General features: G+C 40.8%; 1 protein-coding gene across 3 annotated transcripts in view; it reads left to right on the top strand.

Annotated features, from left to right (window-relative positions):
* The window catches only part of bcas3 (BCAS3 microtubule associated cell migration factor), a 358,243-nt gene that overhangs the window by 19,607 nt on the left and 311,947 nt on the right, over positions 1-26,689 (top strand). For all 3 annotated transcript variants that reach the window (XM_069166518.1, XM_069166517.1, XM_069166519.1), the window contains exons 5-7: positions 943-1,049; positions 9,834-9,915; positions 15,544-15,616. In XM_069166518.1, the coding sequence (XP_069022619.1) occupies positions 943-1,049; positions 9,834-9,915; positions 15,544-15,616 (262 nt within the window). The remainder of the gene's footprint in view (positions 1-942; positions 1,050-9,833; positions 9,916-15,543; positions 15,617-26,689) is intronic.

Below are 26,689 nucleotides of genomic sequence, written 5' to 3'. Positions count from 1 at the left end.
AAGTGATTCCAGCAATAGAAAACAGAGCGATCGCAAAAGGAAAAGGAAATCTGATCCTACTGAAATTAAGAAATATAAATATAACAAGAACAAAACACTTTATAGGAGATTATCAGTGAGGAAGTCAATACTGAGGGGAAAACAAAAAGGGGAAAAAAGGCTTAATAATAAAACGTGGCCAAATATAAGAGGAAGGACTAAAATACACAACAATCACTTCTATTTTTACTTTCAGGTTTATTAAATATCGTTGCGGGTGATAAATTGTTCTATTTCCATGTGTCCTCCCAGTATTTTGCACCTTCAAGTAGACACCCAATATTACATATGGTGCAGGAAAACACGCAGAATGGACAACGTGTGTTAAACTGGACATTTGGAAGATGTAGTCCTCGCTGCACGTCGTCAGTAGATGTGATGGACATTTTTTGCAGGTGGTGTGAAGTTTGCACCTGATTTTACACACAAACATTCAGTAAATCAGACCCGATTGTCTCTTGAGGCCACTGAACTCTCATAATCTTGTTATTATTAAAGCTGAACTTTGCTTTTGAATGTATGTTTCATACTGAAGGAGCACAAAAGCTCAGTGTGATGGCACCGGATCGTATTTGGTAAATGTGGAATGAAATTTGGATCCAGATCAGACTGAGACAAAACTTCAACTAAAATGATACTGCAGCAGCTTTTCTGCAAGTACAGGAAGAATATAGGAAAATGTTTTACACGGTGGATGGATATATGGATCGAACCCAGGGCAGAATCAATAATAGGTATGTGATAGCAAATAAAGATATGATAGAAGACTTAATCAGACAGCCTGATGTAAATCTGTTTTGGGATACCACACATGTTCTGTTTATTTCTTGAGTCTGTCCTGGTGTTGAAGGGTCGAACATTTGCTCCAATTAAACTTTACTGTCTCCTATTCTCTTTGCACAGACACGGCCCGTAACCCAGAGTTTATGGAGATGCACAGCGGCACCACCGACCCCCCCCTCTGCCTCATGATCGGCTACACCGACGGGATGCAGATCTGGAGCGTGTCTGTAAGTCACACAACTAATGGACCTCTAGAACTGTAATCCTGTCTCGTTTCACCTGGTTCTGTTATAACAATAATATGTTCATATGGATATGAAACATTCAGATTAAATATCTTCAGCTCACTATAGAGCGATACTTCTTTCATGTATCTCTTGTGCAGCTCTGATCGACCCTCCAAAAGTCAACAGCACAAACAAAGTTTTTTTTTTTTTTAACAAGTTTCTAGACTGATAAAATTAATTATTGTCAACAGATTTCCTGTTTAAATGAAATACAGTATGAATGTTGCACTTTTAACTATGAAATGAACTATGTTAAAAATAGTCACCAACCTTTGTTTTTTACTTACTGTGTCGATTACAATTTATTGTGTGATTGGATAATGTAAACAATACGTCCTTAATGGGTTCAAAAGTCACCTCTGGTCAAATCCTTTGCTGACTGTGGACCTGCCAGGACGCGTCCACTGTCCAACCAAATGGCTGATAGAAAAACAACAAAGAAATGTAGTTAATGTGAAGACCACTGTGATCAACACAGCAGCGTCAAGCACGCATCAACAACTTGTCCCAAGAAAGAGTTACAACATTCATTAATAAAGGTTTGATATTAGTTTACACCCACCTTATTTTACCAATAAGTTGATCACTTAAATATACTGTATATCTTAACCATGTTGCTCATTTTAAATTGTACAACATGCTGTAGTCAAAGTTTAAACCTAAACAAGTTTCTCAGAGAGGTGTCAGTGTCTACTAATGCACTTGTATGTCGAAAGACCTTTTAGTTGTGTATCTGTCACAGAGGTCAGAGAGTGCTAATCAATCATTTTGGTGCTTTAGGAGCAGACTGAAAGTTTTAGAAAAACATAACTTGTACAGCAAAAACCAAAGAGAAAAGATAACAACAACTAAACTAGTAAAGTACAAACTTACCAAACCACACAGACATTGAGGCCCAAGAACAAACAGGAATGTTTGAATCCTATTTAATGTCTGCCTGACTGTTTAGTCCAGCCCCCATCACTGTTTAAATGGATTGCAGTGCAGCTCATTGTCCACTAGGTGCCAGTGGTGACCGCATTATGGGCAGTATTTAATTCAAGCAGCAGCACTGACCTTATTCTGCAGTCCACCTCTGTCTGAGTAAAGTGTGAGGAGAAAGCCGGAAGGAGAACAAATACTCACATGGACCGTGAGCAGTGATTGACAGGCGATACATCTCTGGGAGAAAATGCAGCCAATCAAAAAGCTGCTTTTGATATTCAACAGATTATAATTGACACAAGATGGACACAATTACAAAAAGAGTTCAACACCCAAATCTACCATAATGCTCCTTTTATTCTATTTTCCATGTTTCTGTGACTATCACAGGTGTAAAGTAGCTGGCATTTATCCATTTCCTCTTTAGTGTCGTGTAGTTATTTGGCTTCAGGGTCGACTTGTTTCAAGAACATGAACTGGGCAGTAAATATACATACACACTTCTTCACAAGGTTTATGTAGACGATGTAAACGTCCTTCTCTTCACACTTATAAACAAACTTCTTTACCCACATAAATTCTGGTACAATACTTTCAGACTATGAGTGACATTGTGATTGTATTGTTGTGTTGGAGAAATAATTACAGTATGAAGCAGGTGCAAATTATTAACCATATAAAAATAGTAGTCAAATAAAAATATTTATTTCTAATATATATTATTATGTATATTTAATTTGTTGCCTAACTGTTTGATTGAATGACTTGTGTCCACCGCTTTGTAAAACACTAAATGAACCGAATTTATTTTACCCTACATACTGTATAATGTCCTTCAGTTGTGGCACATTGCTGATGTCATGTTAAATGTGGCCACAAGATGGAGACCTTGGATACATTGGGATACAGTGAGAGTGGGGATTTGGGTTAACATCACCTCTGCTATTTACAGGTCAGATATGCAAAAGAAAAAACAGCTACACTTGGTTCGTATTTGTTTTGCAAGCTGCAGGGTGAAATTCATTCATTCTATTCAAACATATTCTTATGGTTGGCCCATGTTAAACTCACAGAATGGTCAAGTTATTTTGTGCAGAAAATCAACCTGTTTAAAGTCCGCTTTGGAAAATCATTAGACGATTTTGACAGTTCTGTAACTTAACAAATGAGCCTCAACACGGCGGAGGCTTCGCTCACCGAGTATCGCCTTTCATGTAGAGGCTGTCACTGAAACATGCAAACTTCACATACATCCTGTGAGATCTAAACACACCGCAGTCCTTAATCAGGCTCTTTATAAACATCCACAGGCCGCTCTTACTTTGCTCGTGATCACACACGCTGGCCACTGTGATGTGGCAGATTTTCTGTTGCAGTTATTATGGTGGAGCCGAAGCTTCCAGCTGTTTGAGCCACACTACACACACCCAGTGAAAATACATGCTGCCTCTCAGTTTTAGCTGATTCACACAGCATGGACTGACCTGTTATCACACGCTGCTCGTCCTCATTGCTTTTCTTTCAGTTTTCTGAGTTTATGGGATGTTTCTGGGTTGTGTTTTTTTGCAGGGTTTTAAGTAAGCACCGACGGTGCCTCAGTCTCTACTTCTTGAGTGGCTGTGAAGTGTTTGTGACAGTTGCTAAACCAACACCCTCTGTAATGGCCCCGCAGAGTACGAGCATACACGTGTACATGCACGCTTTCACACACTCTTGAGATGGAGACTCTGACTGGCTGTATGGATGCTGACAGAGGTGTTTAGGCGATGCAGATTACTGTCGCCTCACGCTGGAGAGGTGTCACCCTCCGCAGCCTGATAAGAGGCAGCCGGCCGTGGACTAATTGTCTGTCTACGAAAGTGTTGAGTCCAAATGGAAGAAAGATGTCTGCACAAGTGTCAGCGATGTGTTGGGCACCTGGAGCTGTGCATGTTTGAGAGATGCTCATATTTGAGTGGAGATTGGAAGTTTCTGTAATGCAGACACTGAAGTGCAGGTTTGACAGATTTACTGAGTCACAGCCGATCATCTGTAACCAGACCAGAAAATGTTGATTTCAGTTTATTTTGCTGCAGCACTGTGCAGCAGTGTGTGCGCCGTTATGATTTTAGTGCTGCTTGTTATGGAAATCCACGATCACGCACCTTTTACTGTCGATTCCTGAAGCACCTGCTCCCTTCAAACCTCCAATATGTCCAGCACTGTGTTGGTGAGTGTATCCACTTATGAATATGGCCCAGATATCTGTTCACAGCTTATGGCATTACATTTGAGAGATTAAAACAGAAGAGCAGACACTGTGATTCCACAAAAAACCCATCTGAGCCACAAATGAAGTGAATATAATGAATAACTGTATGCAGGGAAAACAACTTTGGAAAAGCAATTTGGCATATTGCATATATGTCGGGCCACTAATGTAATGCCGGGAATGTTGTTGATGGCAGTGGATGTCACACAGAGCCGTGTAAGGCGAGGATGAGCAGTGGGGTAATGCACAATAACCCGGCGCATTAACCTCCGGCCCTCCCCTCTTCTCTTTTTAATCCAGCAAATTCCATTATTCACCCCCGCAGGTCCATTTGCCTGTACAGGAATCCCACCCTGTTGCCAGCCTCCTTTTATTCCTGCTATCAGTGCTCGTATAACCTGCTCGTGTCTCCAGTGTTAATCTACCACTGCTGGGCCTCAAGCACTCTGAATAAAAACACAGCTCCAAATCCGCCACTTTGAAAAGGCTACTAATTGCACAAAAGAGCGATCATCCCCTCAGATGGGTTTAAATACTTTAAACAAACAGATTAAAGCACTATTTAAGTGATAATGCACGTTTCACTGTAATTTAACGTATAAAAGAAGAAGCAAAGTGGGGCATTCTGCGCTTAGAACAATGTGCCATTATACACGGCAGACACGACCGTGAGCCTCACAGGCCATTGACCTAATATACTGGCATCACATATGAACATGAAGCCTGAAGCACACGCACACATGCACACACACACACACACACACTCATATCCATTAAAGCGCTTTGCACTGTGGTTGTGTTTCCTCTGTAATAAAGACCAGTAATGCAGCAAACCTTAAAATCTGCTCTTAATAGGGCAACATTTAGTGTTTATCCCTGAATGTAGTTCCATGTCTGTGCTGGAATGCACTTGTTGGATCAGTAAAGTCAGATGATGAACACAAGTTTTAGAATTAGAAAAAAAACCCCAAAAAACACATAGTCACAAACCTTTGAATGTTGAGATCTACTGGAAAATAAACACTAACAATGTAGCTCATAATTTTCATCTCATTTTTATGTACAGTGGGTACGGAAAGTATTCAGACCCCTTTAAATTTTTCACTCTTTGTTTCATTGCAGCCATTTGCTAAAATCAAAAAAGTTCATTTTATTTCTCATTAATGTACACTCAGCACCCCATCTTGACAGAAAAAAACTGAAATGTAGAAATTTGTGCAAATTTATTAAAAAAGAAAAACTGAAATATCACATGGTCATAAGTATTCAGACCCTTTGCTCAGTATTGAGTAGAAGCACCCTTTTGAGCTCGTACAGCCATGAGTCTTCTTGGGAATGATGCAACAAGCTTTTCACACCTGGATTTGGGGATCCTCTGCCATTCTTCCTTGCAGATCCTCTCCAGTTCCGTCAGGTTGGATGGTGAACGTTGGTGGACAGCCATTTTCAGGTCTCTCCAGAGATGCTCAATTGGGTTTAGGTCAGGGCTCTGGCTGGGCCAGTCAAGAATGGTCACCGAGTTGTTCCGAAGCCACTCCTTTGTTATTTTAGCTGTGTGCTTAGGGTCATTGTCTTGTTGGAAAGTGAACCTTCGGCCCAGTCTGAGGTCCAGAGCACTCTGGAAGAGGTTTTCTTCCAGGATATCTCTGTACTTGGCCGCATTCATCTTTCCTTCAATTGCAACCGGTCGTCCTGTCCCTGCAGCTGAAAAACACCCCCATAGCATGATGCTGCCACCACCATGTTTCACTGTTGGGATTGTATTGGGCAGGTGATGAGCAGTGCCTGGTTTTCTCCACACATACCGCTTAGAATTAACGCCAAAAAGTTCAATCTTGGTCTCATCAGACCAGAGAATCTTATTTCTCATAGTCTGGGAGTCCTTCATGTGTTTTTTGGCAAACTCTATGCGGGCTTTCATATGTCTTGCACTGAGGAGAGGCTTCCGTCGGGCCACTCTGCCATAAAGCCCCGACTGGTGGAGGGCTGCAGTGATAGTTGACTTTGTGGAACTTTCTCCCATCTCCCTACTGCATCTCTGGAGCTCAGCCACAGTGATCTTTGGGTTCTTCTTTACCTCTCTCACCAAGGCTCTTCTCCCACGATTGCTCAGTTTGTCTGGACGGCCAGGTCTCGGAAGAGTTCTGGTCGTCCCAAACTTCTTCCATTTAAGGATTATGGAGGCCACTGTGCTCTTAGGAACCTTGAGTGCTGCAGAAATTATTTTGTAACCTTGGCCAGATCTGTGCCTTGCCACAATTCTGTCTCTGAGCTCCTTGGACAGTTCCTTCGACCTCATGATTCTCATTTGCTCTGACATGCACTGTGAGCTGTAAGGTCTTATATAGACAGGTGTGTGCCTTTCCTAATCAAGTCCAATCAGTTTAATTAAACACAGCTGGACTCCAATGAAGGAGTAGAACCATCTCAAGGAGGATCAGAAGAAATGGACAGCATGTGAGTTAAATATGAGTGTCACAGCAAAGGGTCTGAATACTTATGACCATGTGATATTTCAGTTTTTCTTTTTTAATAAATTTGCACAAATTTCTACATTTCTATTTTTTTCTGTCAAGATGGGGTGCTGAGTGTACATTAATGAGAAATAAAATGAACTTTTTTGATTTTAGCAAATGGCTGCAATGAAACAAAGAGTGAAAAATTTAAAGGGGTCTGAATACTTTCTGTACCCACTGTAGATTGGGGGATTTTTCTCATAAATAATTGGCTAGTCTGGGTAGCTTCAGGGTAGCTGAAGCTTCAATATTTTTTGGAACCAACCAAAATGTGTTTTTAGATACTTATAGATCAAATGGGTGAAAAATGAAGTGAAATAAAACGCCCGGGATGTTGAGACACTGAGGTTGTGTCATCTTTAACATCTTTTAATCATATGGCCTTTTCATTTTTTCAGTTACTTGTCATTTAATTTCCTGTGATTTATAATTCTGGGTGCAGATGTCTTCATTCATATTTATTTGTTGACATAAAAGCATTCATATGCATTGGTCATTTTTCTAACACAATATGATACCGAGAGAGATTAAGCTTTATATTTAATCATAATGCAGGTAGCCTTTACACAGTTTAGTAAAAAAAAAAAAAGAATTGCTGAAATTTAGTTATTTAAAATGTTTGAATTTTTTTAAATGAATATTTCTTATTGTAAGGTGATATATTTCATGTTTATCTTGCACACTGTCCACCCCAACGTCTCCTCCAGTGACACATACCAACTCAAAATTTGTCAGCACAGTACCATGGTCATGTGCTTGTAGTTGTTGCAGTGTTGTTACTGCACACCGCTCCACGGGTTTTCTGTTGAGTGTGGAAGGACATATGGTGGATGTTCTGATTCAGGACAAACTAAAGACTTCCATCACCTCTTTCCTTTTGTGCTGGCGTCGCCACAGTAGCTAAAGGCCAATGTTTTCTTGGAGGGTGTGCGTTTGTGAGATCTTCTGGCGGAACAAGTTAGAAATGTGTCCAGAAAAACTGCATGTGTTGATAGAAGCAGCTGAAGCAGCTCTATGAGAACACTTCATCAGTCCAAATTTCTCTTGGGAGGCTCATTGGACATGTTTTGACTGCTAAAATTTGAATGCTCTGGTTTTGTTTTTACATCATGTGACTCATAAATGGTGAACTCCTCATCATTATTATCATCAGCAGCCTCAGGTACATCTTCATCTGCAGAGCTGACATCATCAAAACCTCCAATAGCCAACAGAATGCTGTTCTGCAGTAAACTTGGAACAAGCTGCAGCGCCATTATGTTTCTGGGACGAGAAGCCAAACAGACGCACTTCTGTATTAATGTGTCTGGGTTTCAATATTGGAAAAGTGGGACTACACTGCCACCATCATGTCAAACTGGAAAGTACAACATTGCCCTCTATGATTCATCCAAACTATCTTTATTTAAAAAAAAAAATCCTGTAATAACATGTTTATGACGGCCAGTTTGGGGAAAACTGGAGTTGAATTCTTAACTGAAAGAAATGGAGATAACACAGGATGTGTCGCTACCAACCTGATGCATGGATTCATTGGTGAATATATTTAGTCTAAAGATACAGGAGTCTGTTTACAAAATTTCCACCATGTGTATGTTTTCCATTGTAGTATACAAACTGCCCCAGGTTGCTAACAGTCATAAATTTACCAAACAAAGTGTGAACGATGGACTATAGTATTGTTGTATATCACAATCAGAGGGCCGGGTCATTTTCTGGACACCCCGGGCTTCATAGTCCTTTACAAATATTTAAATGTACTTCTTTTAAAAGGCCAAAATGCCCCTTTCTCTTAGCCTAGCTCACCGCTTCAGTCTCCTCTGTAACATGTGCTCAGCCACCCTGAAGGCGGACCAATCATCGACTATGCTGGTGGTTAAGTGCGATGACGTTGAAGTCAAGCATTTGTTTTTTTAAATATAGTTTCGCCGTTGGTGCAGTCTTTGCCTGGTTCTGATGCATACTGATTGGTTAAAGCTGCTCCAGTAGTTTCTAAACTCACCCCAGGTCTACGCCCAGTACAACCCAACAACTGACAACACGGAGCGTACCCCGACCCATATATTCACACACTGAATTTGGTGACATTTCTTCACCAGCATTACAAACACGGTGGATGTTTTGAGAGGTGGGTGTGGCCGCCGAGACGTGGAAGTGGTCATATGGTCAGCATTTCTCTACTTACCCTGTCAGCAAAGAGATCGTGGAGTGGTCAAAGCACATTTTGGGAAGTGGAGACAGTCGGTTACAGAAATGGAGGATGAAAAGTGTGTACAGCCAAAACATGATTTACAGAATCTGGTCCAAAACCTGCTGAGCATGATGGACACCATTTAAAGTTTAGTCTGTGGAGAGACCAAAGGTTAATGATTTGAAACATTCAGTTATGCTTTTATGTTCATGGAGTCCAAAAATAGAAGATGATTTGGGGATTTTCAGACCGGTTGGAAACACTGGGAATAGAGTTTCTGCTGCTTACAGCCAGACTGGGACAGAGACATCTTTGGCTCTCACATCCTCAACCTTTCCTCCTTGGCTCTGTCACTGTAAGTGGAATCAGCTCGTTTGCAATGCGATGCCACTGGGCCTTTTATTCTGTGCCTATTCTGGTTTGGCTGGAACTTTAACCACCAGACCGCCATGTTGATGTTCCCCGTCCTCCCTCCCTGCCTCACCCCGTCACTGTCTGAGAAAAAACATTTTCACACTGTTAGAAAAGATCGCTTTTCTTAAAGTGTGAGAAAATAATGATTTGTCGTTGTGCCTTGTTTCTCAGAAATATCCTGAGACCTATAACCTCCATGACTGACTTGTCCCGAGGAGAAATGATTTATTACTAGAAAATAAAAGAGGTGTTTGGAGACACTGTCTACATCACACCATCAGACAGCAGAAGACCAGAAAGGTTCCCTTAAAAAGCAACAGCTCTGCCTGCAGAAGGTCGTGTGGTAGACGGCATCAAATAAGTGGCTTGACTTGTAATGATAACAGTTTGTGAGCTTTACATGATCTCTAACTCACCATTTCTTTCAGTTGGCAGGTGAAGCCCAGGAGCTGTTCTCAGTGCGTCACGGTCCTGTGCGAGCTGCTCGCATTCTGCCAGTGCCTCATATCAGTGAGTATCTTCAACCCGCCGTAATGTCAACTACTTCCAATGAATCACATGCGGCATATTCAAACTGTCTTTCTTAAAATGATGTTTTATGAGATAATAATAATAATAATAAGATGATAATTTACTACTGTTCGTCAAAATCATACTTTGGTTTTACTTCAAAATGGCAGCCAGCATACTGAATACCAGATTAGATTGAACGAAAGGGTTGTGCACTTGGTGAAAATACAGCGAGTGTCCGATGGGAGTAAATCAGCAGCTCCAGCCAGCAGCTCGCTGCTTGTGTCACTGATCACGGAGACCTTGACTGTGATGAACGTCCGTGCATACTTTGTGGAGGAAGCTTGGCCCACTTTAATGTTGTATTAAAAATCATGTTGCTGGACTATTCAAATATTTGGAGGTTAGTTGATCCAAAACATATTCAGGAGAAGAAACAGTGTGGGCTGTTCTATCTCTGTAAAGGGGAAAGTGTTTCACATTTTCCTCATTAACTGTACAAATAAAGACTTCATTTTCCATAAAACCACCCTGAACTGATCAATAACTGGAATGGTTGTTCAGCAATGAGCACATTATGTATCTTTTATTTGTGTCACTAATGAGAAATGTCAGACGGTTCTTTTAAGGGCCACATCTCTTCCACATCCATCCTCAACCTGCACCGAGCGAGACAGAAGCTCAGCTGTTTTCTCCTCGTCTCTCCACATGAACCCTCAAATGCTCCCGCAGCTTATTTTTGAACATTAGATTTATCTTCAAGTACCTCCATGTACTATTACACATATTTCCTTTGTGAGTCCTCTGAATTGTCTTCTCAGTAAAATTCTACAATGTATTTCCTGAAAGAAAACTCTTTGGTTAACTTGATTTTGGCGTCTAAGGTCAGCACTAAAAATTAAATTGTGTAAGGCACATCCTAATGCAGTTTTGGGCTGTGGGCATTTTAAGTGGTGCTATATCATTAAAATTAAAGAGTGCTCCTTGGTGCCTCATCCTAATGTTGAAGTCAGTCTACGATTACTGCTGGCCTGCCCTCAATCGGTGGTGGGAAGCCTCTGAAGTCAGTGTGTCTTTGCTGCCAAGGCTCTGGAAACCTCACTGAGCCTTCACCGTCCTGTTAGTGATTTCAGCGCTCTAATACTCGCACTGAAAATAGATGTCAAATGTGCGGGCCGGAAAAATCCTAACGGAGCGCTGTATGCAAGAATACCAGCCCACCTGAATCTATTGTTACAAAGGTACCGTGTCAGACGGATAAAGAACAACTGTGATTATTAAACGTTAGTGGAAGGTGAGGTGGTGTCATCACATCAGACCTGCTGAGCACTGGTCCGCCACAGGATAGTTTCTGTTGTTGCTTAACAATAAGAGCACCCTGCTGGTTTGCCAATGGAAAGGTTTTTTTGGCTTGACAGCAACAGCAGGGCCAGACCTATAAACGTGTTTCAAATTAAAAACCCTCTTTTCAGATTAAAAGCGTATGAAACGCCCGAGGGCCAGCTATGTACTAAGTTTGGATTTAGTCTTGTACTATGCAGCCTTTGGGTCTACTAGGAATGGACACACACACACACACACACACACAGAGTGATGGAAAAAAAACATTTGTTGGAATGCAGTTTTAAACATTTTAATTGTTTTAACAAGTTGCTTCAGTGTTTTTAAAATGTTGTGTCAGTGTTTAAGAGCTGTTTTCAATGTGTTCACGTTTTCTAAAAAACTTTCTCAATATTGTAAAAATGTTTTTTAGTATTTTAAGACACAGCCAGCAGAAGTGCACAGACACACACAGTATACATCTGTATGTAATCATTTATCTTACTTGCGCACACGTTTATTTAATGTAACCAACATGACTTCTTTTACACAAAATGTTTTTTCTTCATATTCAATCAGCTGCTATCTGATGCTTTTTCGATACCTGAAACACTAAACAATATGTCGCACTGAATAGGACGGGTAGCGGCTTTCATTTTGCAGCACAGTTCAGCAGCTATGCAGGGAAACATCTGAAATAGAAAAGGAAAAACGACCACATCTTTAATAACTAAATGTAATGTAATTTATGATGATATATTAAGAGTGTTTAAGAAAGAAATTCAGCTTGTAACAGTGGCTCCATGGTCCTATCATGTAGTGACGCTGAGTAGTCAACATGCTCAAAGCCTAAAGGGGAAATAAGAGAAGTTGGCAAAAATAAAGATTTGCAAACATGTTGTTATTTGTCTGAGTTGGAAAAGTTGACATACTGATAAAAAGAAAATGTGAGGCTTTGCAAAAATTACAATAACATCATTATGATGGCATCTGTTAGTCTGTGACTGTGGACATTGTATTATAAACATGCTCACTCAAGAACAATACATAATAGAAACTTTGTACTTAACACCTAAGGTGTCGCACGGAGAATTCACCATCTGATTTGATTTTTGCTGAATAAATGTGCACGTAAATGAGGCAGTACAACTCGCTGTGATTCTCAGAGGCTGCCAGCCTACTGTTGGATTGAGCTGACTGTCGTACAAAAACAAAGTTAATTGTTGCATCAATTTCAACATTTCCTAGTTCTGAATTTATTTGAAATTGGAGCACTCCGACATCCACGGATCTTTTTCTGATGATCACCAGCAGAGGAGACGGTTTCCGTGAGCCACACAGCAGCTTCTATACACCAGTGGAGTCACAGGCTGGGGACAAAAACTTTGCTGCTTGTGTGTTATCTAACACACCTTGTCTGCACTTTAACTTGTTGAACGAGCCACACGATAAACATTCAGAGGGTAAAAATGCGTTCCTCTAAACGAGGTGGCTCAGTAGCAGGCTGTAAATGATGCTCCAAATGTCACTGGGTTGGTCAGATGCTGCTCTGCTTCTTACACCACTAACAATATGCTGTCTGCCAGGCCATGTAGACAGTGCAAGTGTGTTTACTTTGGCTCTCGTTCCCTACTGTGTAACACCGGCACTCCGGTAGCCTGCCAGCTGCTGTCAATCAAACACACAGGGACACGCCCCTCTGGCTGGCTGAGACGGATATTTCACTGAAGACCTTTTTTGTTTCTCAACTGGAAATTTTTGTCCAATTTGCAAAGTTTTCACAAAGAAAATCACATACATTAGATGAAAAACAGCTAAAAAAATGTAATATTTAATCACAACAATCAGAAACAAGTCTGGCACCTGGAGAGAAGTGGACCCAGCCCAGCACTCAAAGGTGCAACAGTAGAAAACATGAAAAAAAGTTGGAGGTTGAAATTTACCCGTGTGGAAAATGTGTTTTCCTTCTTAAATAATACTTCAACCATAAACTTTGCAGCATTTTATCTTTTTTAACAGACAAACATATTGTTGATCTTGGTTTGATTTCTTTTGGTTGATTCTTTCCAGTTGGTTTTCAGTTGCCAGTGTGACAAATGCTTTGCAGCGTCCCTTTACTACAAATGAAACATTACAGGATGAGTAGGGGCATATTTGAGAATACATCTATTATATCTTTCCAATTAAAATTAGTCCTCTTTTGTCTTTTAAGCAAAATATGTCCCAAAACAAGCAGTTATTTTTGTCATCTCAACCACAAGTTCAGTTGTCTGTTAACAACCAAACATGGATTAAAAACCTGCTCACCTTAATCCTGTTTTACATGAATTAATATAAGAACTTTAAAACATTTTTTTTCATTTGTAATGTCCCTTCGAACAGTGAAACGGTCACAGCGCTGACAAAGAAATGTTTCACTGATTCCACTGTCTTTTTACAGACACTGGAAAGTTGAATGCACCGTGAATGTCCTCAAAGCCGCGGTGCAAAAGGTTTAGTTGTTCCACCGATTAGACTCTTTCCAGACGTGAAGTTTAAATTTCTTTTCTGCAGGTGTCAATCAGTGCTGTGAAAGCTGTTTCGTGGCTTTTTATGGTGAGAAAATCGCCTTTTTGTTCTCCCTCCATGTTCCGGTCTTTTGGCAGATTTCAACAACACACAATGGCAGCATTTGAAGCGCGCTGGAAGTGGATGAAAGCAAACCACAGTAATAAGAAGCAGCAGATATCCCCGACACATGAGGGGAGTAATTCTCTCAGCAGAAAATAAATATGAATTGTACTACTGGAATGAAGGACAGTGATTGCAATCTGCTGGGGCGCAAACAGTGTTGCACTGTGGTGAGCCATTAAAAGGCCAATTGTCTGGGATGGGAGGTCGTGGGTGGGCGGATTTATAAAGGCCCGAAAATAGGTGTTGATTATAATAAGGCAAGGTTACCCTTTCCTAGAATAGAGAAGGAAGTTCTGGTTTTCCAAAGGCAGTCAATGCGTTTATCCACATCCTCTCCAGAGTTTACAACCTATGATCTTCCGTTGTCTTGGAAGATGAGGCAGTGCGTTCCCCGACTGAAAACAAATGAGCATTGAGGAAATATGAAAGTACATAGAAATATGCACTGCGGGTCTTTGTGCTCTTTTTCAGCTGAGGTCGTGTATGTCTTCACAACAGAGTCACACTGCTTCCACCCCGTAGGAGTAATTCCATGAAGTTTAACAATAAGCACGTTGTCTGCAGTGTTACAGGCCATGTTATAGTATTATCTAAACATGCACCCATTCTCACTGTAACATTCAAACATGCAGTCTACATGGAAGTCAGTTGTATTTGCTTCAATTACTGTCCATTACAGTACTGATCAAATCAAAGTCTCTCTATTCATCAAAAGTTGCATTTTTTTCCCCAGAAAGTTTATTTTAGTAAATGTGCCATTTCACTAAGTCTCCGAGAGGCATATTTATGTTACGGCTCAATATCTCGACTGGGAATGATGTCTGATGACAGAAACATGAAAGGAGAAAGGACCCTGCTGGGAGTGTTAAGGGCTGGTAGGGAAGGCACTTCTGCTCTCACGCCATACCACAGGAACTCAGGCTGATTACGGTCAAGCCTCAAATTACAGTCCTCTAAAGGGTAACATCTTCTTCACTCTAAGCGCCCCTGCTCCCTCAATCCCCTGATCCCCTGCCCGACTTCAAAAATGAGACAATTAGGGGAAATATGGAATCAGTCCACTTAATGCAACATGTTTTCATTTTTTTTTAACATGCCTGCTGGGTTTGTACCATGCTGTAATTCCATTCTGAAACCCCAAAACAAACAAGGAGATATTCTGAAAATCTTACTCTCTTTTGCAACATTTGGAAGATGTCTCTAGCTTCCCTCATTTATTTATTCTTTTATTATATTTTTCCACAGCTTTTTCTGAAGAAAGGCAGAGCTTTTTTATTTTTTTTTTCTCCGAAAGATTCCTTTGAGAAAACTCAGCAGTGGATGAGAATAAGAGTTGAACCCCAAAGTCTTTACATGAAATGGATTTGATGTTTTGGATGCCGGGGATAGTGGTGGATTCGGTAGAAAAAAAAACAGTCATTTATCAAAAATATTTTGCGACCATAATTGTACTGCAGGGCAACAGTAGTAATGTAATCAGCACGTTTCCTGTCATGGTAATGGGCTGCCTGTTGGATGAGGGTGGGCAGCACTGGAGGCCTGCCTCACATGTTTGTTAAAGAATGTCCCTCTTTGTTGTGTGCAGATCATTCTGTTTCTCATCTGCTGCTTCCTCTGACTCCTCTTCCTCCTCAGGTCCTCTGAACATGGACAGTTTTGCTGAAAAGAGGCCCCTGCTGGGGGTCTGCAAGAGCGCCGGGTCCTCTGGGTGAGTTCATGCACCAGAATACAACCGACATCCTTTCCTCTCTCTCTCTCTCTCTCTCTCTCTCTCTCTCTCTCTCTCTCTCTCTCTCTCTCTCTCTCTCTCTCTCTCTCTCTCTCTCTCGAGAAGACATTTTAAACCTCAATAGGCCTTTACAGTGACACTCACCTTTTATGTATTGCAATCTAAAGAAACTCAGCAGCCACTTCATTAGGGACACCTCTCGAACCGGCTTGGACTGTCTTTTGCCTTTAAAACTGCCTTAACACTCTCTGTGTGGCATAGATTGAATAAAGTGCAGGAAACACTCCACAGATTCTGATTCATATTGATTTAATAGCATCACACAGTTGTTGCACATCTGTAGGCCTTCATGATGTGACTCTCATTCCACTAAATGCTTTATTGGAGGGGAACTGGTGACTGTGGAGGCCGTCTGAGTTCAGTAAATGTACTGTCATGTTCAAGAAAGCAGTCTGAGACGACCTTAGCTTTGAAACTTTCCATGTAATCCTGCTGCCATTAGAAGATGAACATGGTCAACAACACTACTCAGGTAGGAGTCTCCTGGGGGCCTCATTTATGAAACAGTTTAAGGATCTATGGCAACAAACCATGTATGTTTAACTATAAATGGTCAATACAAAGCTCCCCACGAATGTTGATGCAAATAAATGAGCCTGCTGATCAGTGGGCCTCATTGATGAAGAGGAAGAACAAGAAAAGGAGGTTTTGTTTTTACACAGAAATCGAGGTTCTTGGTGGAAGATAGAAAGCACATTTGAGGGGCAATCAAAAAGTTCTGAGACTGCTCCTGTTACGTACGAAAAGAGTGCAGCTCAGTGCTGACGCAGGGGGAAGCTACATCCTTCATAATTAAGCAATACGGTTCAGGAGAAAACGGGAGCTTGACATTATTTTAAATGACTGCGATTTTCTTTTTGGAAAAAAAAAAATTCTTCAGCAGAAGCTGTGCTGAAAGTATTACATCATAAAGTAAGACTTTTCAAACAAAACTGGCTTTATTAACAACAATAACTCCTCATTTCCAATCAGAAAGGCTCTGCTCCTGTTTTCATCACCAAATAAAACTCTGTTCACCGGAAGATGCAGGAAAAACTGGAATTGCGGGGTTTGCGGAAAATGTGGCCTTCACAATAAACCTTTCTAATTAAATGCTTATTATCAATGGAAGTGATGACATATTACTGTATGTTAAATTAGTTTTATCCACACATCACGTTGTAGGAGACGTCTCTTTGTTTGTGTGCATCCAGTCGGTCTATATGTTGAATTAACATGAATTAAACAGCATCTAAATCTTTGAAAGGCTGTAAAGCTACGTTGCATTTTTTTTTTTACTTTTAGCTCCATGGTTCTCTAAGTTCAATAAATTAATTAAAAAAAATATTAGAACTAAAATGTTTCTATGATTTTGTTATCAAAGGAAGTGACTACATATTTATTCCTCCTTCATTTTTCTTTCTTGACTTGCAATTTGTACAAATTCCCACAATTGTACGCAACAAAACGACACTGCAAAGTACATCGCAATTTTTGAGACAACGTTTTTTTGATCGCAACAGTCACAAAAAAACGCCTGGAAATCCTAGAGGGACTAATTTAGTGTCCGTCGACAGAGGCGTCAATGGTCAGACAATAATTTTCTGCTCAGCCTGCAGTCTCTCCTGTCAAGTTTGTTTTTATAGATCCCGATGTTTGCATGGAGGTGTTATGAAGTATGATAGTAAATGAGGACGCGGTTGCTGCTCCCTCTGAGCAAAGACCAGAAACAGGATGTTATAAGCTGAGCTCTGACTGACAGCGTTGCAGGTGGCAGTGCAGAATATCACATAATTAATCCAGCTATGGGAACCCAAATAATATTTTCTCCTTAAAGCTTGGCCACCTGCTCTTCTGGACTGATGCATCCATATGCCAAGTATTTAGAAAGTAGGGAGTGTGCCACTCTTTACAGTGTTAGGCAGTACAACAAATGCTACATCTAAAAGTAATATTTAGCAATGAGTCATCAAAGGATGTCCATCTTTTTGTGATGACCCGTCACATTCCCTCAACGGGAGGTGAGCCTGGGATGTGGGCTTAGTGACTCGTGGTTGGAATAGGGGTCCCTGAACGCCCCACAGGCAGACAGAATGGAGATTCAACAGATGTGGAGATCCCTGGACTCTTAGGGCTCGGACTAGCAATGCCATGTCTTTGTTCAGTGAAAGGAAGTGAATTTAAAAAGTGACAGACTCGAGGACATCTTGCACTCGCTTGTCCGTACCCAGTCCATGCCCTCCCTTTCTTCCACTTATGCTGTTCTTCCAGAGCAACACAAAATTTAACTCAATATATCCTCCCCAGGAAATGAAATAAGGAAGTCTGTCTTCAGCTGGGTCTTGATGGAGAACACCTTCTTGATGTTTTCCAGGAACTGCCGCCGTGTCTCTGTGCCGCCGTTGCTGTTGCTTCTGCTTTTCCTATGTCCTCACTGACACTGAGACAGGCCGCGTTTTGACGGTTTGGCGAATCACCCAGGCGTCGCTCGACACTAATGCTGAAAACATGCACTGTGTTGAAAAGCAGAAACCCTGACCTCTGGCTGAATGGCACAGCCTGGTCCTTCCCCCTACTGAAGTGCTTGGTAAATAACACTCTGGTCAAAGACAAGAAGGAAAAAGGCTTCCGGGTGCGGCGCAGTACTTTCCATTGGGTCTGTTCATAAACTTACTAAGGTCCTCACACAATTTTTAGCATATAATCATTTTGAAATAACAGCTTTTGTTAACCACCAAAAAGGATGCCGTCCTGACACTTAAATGGAAAACAGATTGGAGCCTTGGCCGCTACAGCGGTGCTGGTTTAGAAGTTGGTTCAGTCAGCTCTAGGCTTAGATTACAAGATTTGCAAATTAAAGGAAAACCAGAGAAGGGAAAAAGCATGTGTGCTGAAGCCCTGTACTTGTGGATTTCCAGCCAGGCACACTCAACATAATTTTATCAATGGAAAGGATTATGCGTTAAGCCCAAACAATGTATGGATCCAGTGATTTTCTTGACAGTAAAGCTACATATGCGTCCCTTTCACTCTCTGCAACACTGCCAGTCGGCTTTGGGAATTAGTAAAGAATGCTGGTGCCATTGCAGACCTCGGTATGTCTGCTCACATTTCTGGAAAGCATTTGTGTTTCCTTCCCCTTCTTGATGTTGTTATTACATTCATTCAGTTTAATTACATCCACAGGTATTAAAACTGTGGGAAATTTAAGGGCGCTGTCTCACAATGGATGTAAATTTTATGGCCAAGTTGGAGGCCACTTTGCTGTTTGTGGGTGTCTGAGTGCACACACTTGTTGGGCAGAAGTTCAGAGATGAATAAGCGTGCTTTGTTCTCCGAAGTTTGGGAACTGTCAGTGACATTTCCAAACTCTAGCTACCCTCTCACAGCATCTCCAGATGCTGAGAGGATGTGGTTCCTTTTTCCTTTAACCAATATAGTCATCTTTCACCATGTGGATTACTACTGGACGTGCTATTTCAAGGTTCTGGCACATGGATGTTCTGAGCAGATATCAGTCACCAGTGAAGCAATGGATGCTTCTTTTTTTTCACCTTCAGTGGGCTTTTATCTGCTCCATGTCATCAATGTCATAACATTTCTGTCTCATTATTTTACTTTAGTTTTTTAAGGAAGCTCTAGTTGCCATTTCAAGAGGCAGATAGAGCTCATCCTATTTTGTTGCATTAAAAATATTCATCGAGAGGAACTATGACATTTTGAAGTATGTGTTGTGGATTTGGCAGCATTTGGGTGGACTAGTGGTCAGTGAAAATGTCATTTCTTAGTCTCATTAGTATTCACAAATAAATGTCAAGTTGTGTAACACAATGCACAAATACATGAAGAGTGATTTGTGTTCATAAATCTGTATTTTTTTTGTACATCATTTATACATCAACTTAGAATTTTTTTAATAAAAATATATTTGTAAATCTCCACCTATTTCTGTAGATCCTTCTAAGACTATTGTACCTTGGTAAATGCAGGGAAGACCTGTAGCTCTCTAATAGATGGCAACTGATCGCTGGTCACTGGTTGCCTGCTGTATGAAGCGGCTCGGCCTGCTAATTAACTGCTACCCTGGAGAAGTGTGTTTTATTCTGTCATTGCTGCTTTTTGATAATGCACTTTTTATCATGAAAATGTTTTTTTATTCACACTTTATTCATGATTAAAAACTAGTAATTTAGGTCTATAATGGAGAACTTGTCAGTGGCCACAACACTCAATTATCATTGTTTTTCTGAATAAAACCATCATCTTTATTTATTTTCAGCAGCATCATTTTAATGACAATTATTTTTGTACAACAATTCACATGAAGGAAAAGCATTGCCTGGACAAGCAATCCGTGAAAAGGCAGTTTCATACTGCGTTGTTTTTCTGTATATTCATGGTGACTTTCAGTAACACAGAAAAGGTGACTAATATGAAATTATCCTCAAGATATAAAGCCCACAATATCAAAGAATGGATTGGGAGTGTGGAGTTGCAGCAGTGCCGCCCCCTCCTCATCTCCACTGATACCAAAGGTACCGGTCCTTATCAACCTGCAGGGTGGAGATCTCTGTATTATCAAGCTGCAGCTCGAGCTGAAGATGAGTGGCGAAGGGGTGGGTGACATATAGGTGAGAATGATGTGCTTATTCGTAGATCCAGGCTTATCTAATGAAGGCATGGTGGTTTGCATCTAAATCACTTCAAGGCATTAGGAGATATTTTGGAAAAAATACTAAATGTAATGTAAAAATGTGAATGTAATTTTGATAAACTGCGAATTTTTGGGGGATTTAGTAAATGCCAGGAGAGGGATTTTGGGCCCTATTTTTGTACCCGACGCAGAGTGCAGATCCAGCCACGTTTGCATTTAGGTGCATAGCACACATGAACAGACCTATCCAAAATCCCTCAGACCTTCCACCCCCCCACCACTCCTATTGACAATAAATGCCATTAAATATAAATGGCAAATGTACAGCAAGCATCATTTTATATTGCTGAACTATTGTATTTAAATCTGCTTCAAATCCTGTAGTGAAATAACACAGGTTATTAATTATGTGGTTGCAAGCAACAAATTCCATTTAGCCCACACAAACACTTTTGATGGCAAAAGCCCATTGTGGCACTAAGCCCTTGTGTTTCCGTGCATTTTCATGACAGGTTTTGTTCTGTGGACCGGATGTATCCATCCTCTAAAGTGTATTAAATGAAAATCATCAAGCATTTATATAAAACGAGCCACCAGATTAAGAGGATTTGAAGAAGTGATGCTTTTTATCCACTCCGAGGTTATGGTGTTCTTCACTGTCACATTATGACCACACGCACACACACGCTTGTGCTACTCAAGCTTAGCATGTAGGCTAGATGCTCCCATCAGTGACTCAGGGAAGGTATCCCAGTGACTCAGTACTGTCACTAGGATTTGTGTTGAAGCTGTATGAAGCTGTCCTCAGTCCTTTTGTCATGCCTCTGCATGGAAATGAGAGTGGCTGTAATCTGGTCTTCCACTTCCCCCTTTTCACTGACATACACGTACACACGTACACACGCACACACACACACACACGCACACACACACACACACACACACACACACACACACACACACACACGCACACACACACACACACACAGAGACTCACTTGCTCCGTGCATATGCAGAGCTCGAGGGCTCAGGCTTCACTCCGGAGCGTTTATTTTGACTTGCATGTCTGTTTTATGTCTGTCGAAAATGTGTTCTGCCTCGCCAGTTTTCCCCCTTCAAGTAGGAAGTCACATTAAACTCGGTAGTACTGGAAGTGGTGCATATAAACACAGCAGACAGGCTGAATGATTAGTAATGACTTTTCAAACCTTTACCACAACCTCACTCCCTAAACCTGGCCCCTGTGGTCAAAGCAATTAATATTTTATTTTACTAAAGTTTAAACTTTCCTCTTCCCTTTACATTGAAGTATTTAGCAGTACTCGTGTAATTTTCTTCAGATGTTGGATGAAAGGTAAAAAGGCAGCGGCTTGGTTAAGCTACATTTACTTTAACCAGGTTTGATATTCATCTGTCTTAGAATAAGTCTTCACTGGCCTAAAATCATCACAAGCATTATGATCTTGGGTTGTCCATCCGTCTGTCCTATTCTGGTGAACTCAATATCTCCAAAATGGGATGACAAAGCTCCTTAAAATTTGGCACAAACATTCACTTGGTACCAAAGATGAACTGATTCGATTTTGGGAGTCAAAGGTCAATGTCACAGTGACCTCCCATTCTCCCATTATTGTTAACAGGACATCTCAGGAACACCTTCAGGTAATTTTTTCTAAACGTTGACTTCAACTCAACCAGGAAGTGATTAGGTTTTGGTTGCTAAAGGTCAAGGTCACTTTGTCCTCACGTCCGACACATCCATTTGTCCCACTCTTGTAAACCCGTTATCAGAAGAAGGCCTTGAGGGAATTTCTTAAAATTTTACACAAGTGTTTAAGTGGACTCATCAAAGGTCAAAGTCACTGTGACCTCATGTCTGTCCCAGTCTGGTGAATGCGATATCTCAGGCTCCCCTTGAGAAAATGTCTAAAATTTTGGCACAGATGTTTGCTTGGACTCGAGGATGAACTGATAATATTTTGGTGGTCAATATTCTCTGTCACTGTCATCTTGCTTCCTCCCATTCTTGTAAACAAAATCTCAAGAATGCTTTAGGAGAATTTCTGTAAATTTGGCACAAATATTCACTTGGACTCAAGGATAGTGTGAAAACATTTTGGTGACCGGGCATCTGTCGTCTGCTCATAAACATGCTCAGAAGGGCTTGAAGAAAATTTATTCAAATTTGGCAAAAATGTTTAGTAAAATTTAAGGATGACAGATTACATTTTAGTAGCCAAAGGTCAAGGGCACTGTTTTCTTCATGTCTGTCCCGTTCTTGTGAATATGATTCCATAACTAAGAACAGAAGGGGAGATTATGACCACATTTAACCTTTATGTAATGAATTGGTGACACTAATCTTGAGTGTCCACTTTGAAACTGTGGTAATTTTAAAGGTCTTCTCTGCTGTTGAGTTAAAGATGTTTGTGAAGGATTTTAATATCTGTAGCTTCTTTGCATCAATATCCATTGTGTAAGCATTGTCAGCTGTCATAGCTACAACTGTGTTGTATCAAAATCAGCTTTATTGACTACGCATGTGAACACATAAAGATTTCTTCAAAGTAGTCCATACATATATATTATGTGACTGGAAAAACATGTGTCAGCTGCAACCTGACTAGTCAGTGGAGGCTTTCAACTGCATGGCAGTAATTCAAGTTGTCATGCTAGAGGTAGGGCTCCAGGGACCATAATGTCACTCCACCACTTCAGTCCAGGCGGAAATATCTCAAACTGTATTGGAAGGATCGCTGTAGACGTTTGTACAGACATTCATGTTCTGTAGCAGCATCAGCAGGTTTACATTTTTGGTTCTTTGGGAACCTTCAATTTCATTTAAGTGCCTCAAGCAGGGCATTGTTTTCACTTATCCAGCCTCAACACCTATTGATGGATTGTTCAAACAGGATGAATCCTGATGGATGACTTTGCTGATCCCCTGACTTTCTCATTTATTTTGGTTGTATTGCTGTGCTATTTGGTAGGGACATCAATGCCCCCCCTGCAATTTGTACTTTTTGTGCTTTGGTGATCCTCTGACTTTTCCTCTAGCGCAGGGGTGGGCAAACTTTTTGGCTCAAGGGCCACGTTGACTTTTAAAATTTGACAGACGGGCCGGGCCAGCACCAGATGCATACATGTCAAACATAAACATAAAAAAGGCATCACAGTGTTAATACGTACATTCACTTTAACTGGGAACAGTGTTGTTGATCACCTTCTTTGTCAGTGCATCGAAGTCTGGTGTTAGTTTTGTTGTGTTCTCAGAACAGATCTGAGGTGTTCATCACTCAACTGGGATCTGTGAGGTGCTTTGTTGGTGTTCATCACACTAAAAGTCTGTTCACACACGTACGTAGAGACAAACAACACCAGCATCTTCTGGGACATCTTCTGGATGTTTGGAAATTTGGCTGCTTTAATGAAGCATAAAACTCATCCAGTTTAAGAGAGTTGAACTTCTCCTTTAAGACAGTGGCCCCTTCAGGGATTTCGCGGCCAAAAACTCCTCCGTTATCTCAAAATTGTCATTAATCCATCTGATAAACATTAAAAGCTGAGCGGTGTCCTTTATGTCGTTACTTTTGTCCAGTGCCAAGAAATATCATGTAAATGACTCCGCTTTTTTGTTTAGCTTGCTAGCTAACTCTTCGTCACTGTCCTGCGTGATGAGCTCATGTTTTCTAATTTGTTCTTCTCTCAAGACACAAGATACCTGCTGTCTCTACCAGCACTCTTTGAGAAACTCCCCTTCGGAGAAAGGCTTGAGCCTGCAAACTATCTGCCGACCTCCGAGCGGTCGCCGTCCGTTCCCGCGTTGACTGGTTGTTAGCGCAATTAGCATGCTTGGTGGAAAAGTGACAGCTGATGTTGTATTCCTTTAAAACCGTAACGGTTTCTTGGTAAATAAGACACACGGCCTTCGACCGGACTTCAGTGGAAAAGGATTTAGTCGTCCGTTCCTTATGAAACACTCGGGGCTCGCTGTCGACTTTTCTTTTCTTTGGCCCGTTCATTGTTGCAGATGTGTTCAGAGCAGCAGCAGAGTAACAACAGAGAGCAGCCCGGCCTCCGCAAAATCAAGTCAATGTATCACTGCGCCTAGTGCGCCACCTGGTGGACCGCCAGGTATCACAGGACAAGGTCAAATGAATGCAGTCATAATTATGATATAATTTGATTTGGGCAATTCTGTACCAATCTTCGGCGGGCCGGATTAAAAAGACCAATGGGCCGGATGTGGCCCACGGGCCGTAGTTTGCCCACCCCTGCTCTAGCGTCATCATCAGGTGAAAATGTTTCCAATGTGCTGGTTTATGACAATAAAGCTCCAAAACTAATGACATTCCTTCAGGTGTACTTTCTGTGCCAACATGTTAAACTAAAATCATGAACTTGGTCACAAATACCTGCAAAACTTTATGTGTGTTTTGTTCTGATGGACTTTATGGCAGCAGTATTAAATCAAACTTGAATCTCTCATACCATGTCACGTATAAGGGGTAGAAGATGAATTCTGTCATGGATTTACTTCCCTCTGCTCCCCTCAGAATATCTTGTTGTTTTGATGAGGCCTTCAGAGGGCCATATCCAGGTTAGAGAAGCTTTCCCCAATTTGTTTAAACTAGTCATTGGCTAATCTGACTTTTCATGTCTTCTGTCACAGTTAGTGGCTTCTGTCAAAACAAAAGTTCTTCTGATTTGTTTTGACTGCAGAACCAGACTGGTTTAAAAGTAGAATTTCAGTTGTTCAGTCATTGCAATGACAGCCTATTTTCAGGGAGAAAAATGTCAGAATTTGGGAGGAACTATTGAAATTATTTTCAACCTCCGGTCAGGAGTGTTTTTTTTTTTTTGAAGGTTTGAGGTTTGAAAGTGAGTCTTTTTCAGAATAAAATAATCATAAAATGTTTGGCATTGAAACACGTAAATGCTGAATACTGGCATCAAGCTGTTCTATAGCTCAAATCGTTTTGCACAAACAGATAGAAGACTAAGCTAACTTGTCACGTTTCTAGATAGGCCTCCAGCTTTGAGATGTCAAAGAAGAATAAAGAACTGCTCCATGACCAGATGTTTCTTGTGTCAAGTGCTTCCACTTAACTTGGACAGAAAATTGGCACACAAGGCTAAAATGGCTAAAATTGGATCTAATGCAAGCTATGGTTTAGGGAATGAATATTAATATCCACTTCACTGCTGTCAAAGGAAGAAGAAATAAGCAGGATTTATGGACTGCATATACAGTAATTCCCATGTTCACATTCTTTTCATTGTTACACTACTTATTATTGAATTGTTCTTTAAGTTGGAAGATAGTTTTTTTTTCGTGGTTCACCTTTTGTAGTAGATAGTATTATCAGATTCAACAAGTTTGTTTGCTATTTTGCTGCATCTGTAGCTAAATATAGCTATATTTTATCAATATAGATATATAGAGAGATATAAATATCTCTCTATATATAAACACTAAAACACTAAGAATGAGTAAACGTTTGTATATGAACATAAATGCTCACATAAACACAGGTAGCCGTGTTTCCAAAACGCTGGCCATTACAGTGCTTGTGCAGTATTAACAGTGATGGAAGTGTATTTTGGGCAGCTCTGCAGACATGGAGCTGTGGTTGAACTTTTTACCCTAATTACTTTCCGACTAATGCCTGCAGCCTGCCGGAATGACTGTGGCTCCCCCCAGGCCACCAGCAGGCTCTGATGTGGCCACCGTTTGTTGTGTATAGGGGGGCTGGGTTGGAGCTGAGACGGACTGGAGTGGGAGTTAAAAGTGGGAGTAGACAAAGAAGGTTACAGTACAGCTTTTCTTTTCCAGTTTTCATGGAATTGTTGGTGTATAAATAATTACTCATGCTCACATGGAAGACAGGTCCATGAAATACTAATAAAGCGTTACAGACTTTAACATAAGCTATAATGCCATAACACGTGGCTAAACGCTATCTTCTGACAAAGTTCATATTGTTGAAAGTCCCAGAACAAAATCTAAATTTGCTTTGAGATAAGATCGTTTGGTCAACTTAAGTTGACATGTGGAAATCGGGACCAAATTAATGATTGGCCTCTTTTTGTTGAAGTTAAATGTGTGTCGTGTTGTCTACAACCTTTTTTTAAGAGACTTTTCTATCCTCCCTAGAGTCAAAGTCTGGGGAGAACTTGTAGTACTTGTTGAATGTTGGCAGAAACTATTGGCAATGTTAAGCTTAAATTTCTGCTTTCAGTATTCACAAGCCCATATCAGTTTGAACTCCAGTGGAAATATCATTCCTCAGAAGTTCAACAGTCTCCAGTTGGAGCATTAGCATTCTCTCTTTCAACAGAGCCAGCCTCGCATGCCC

This window comes from Embiotoca jacksoni, unplaced genomic scaffold, assembly GCF_022577435.1.
Source record: "Embiotoca jacksoni isolate LCO1_2020_lvr unplaced genomic scaffold, fEmbJac1.0.p SCAF_39, whole genome shotgun sequence".
In the NCBI taxonomy this organism is placed as follows: Eukaryota; Metazoa; Chordata; class Actinopteri; family Embiotocidae; genus Embiotoca; species Embiotoca jacksoni.
Note: the sequence above shows the minus strand (reverse complement) of the source record. Positions and strands in the feature narration are given on the sequence as shown.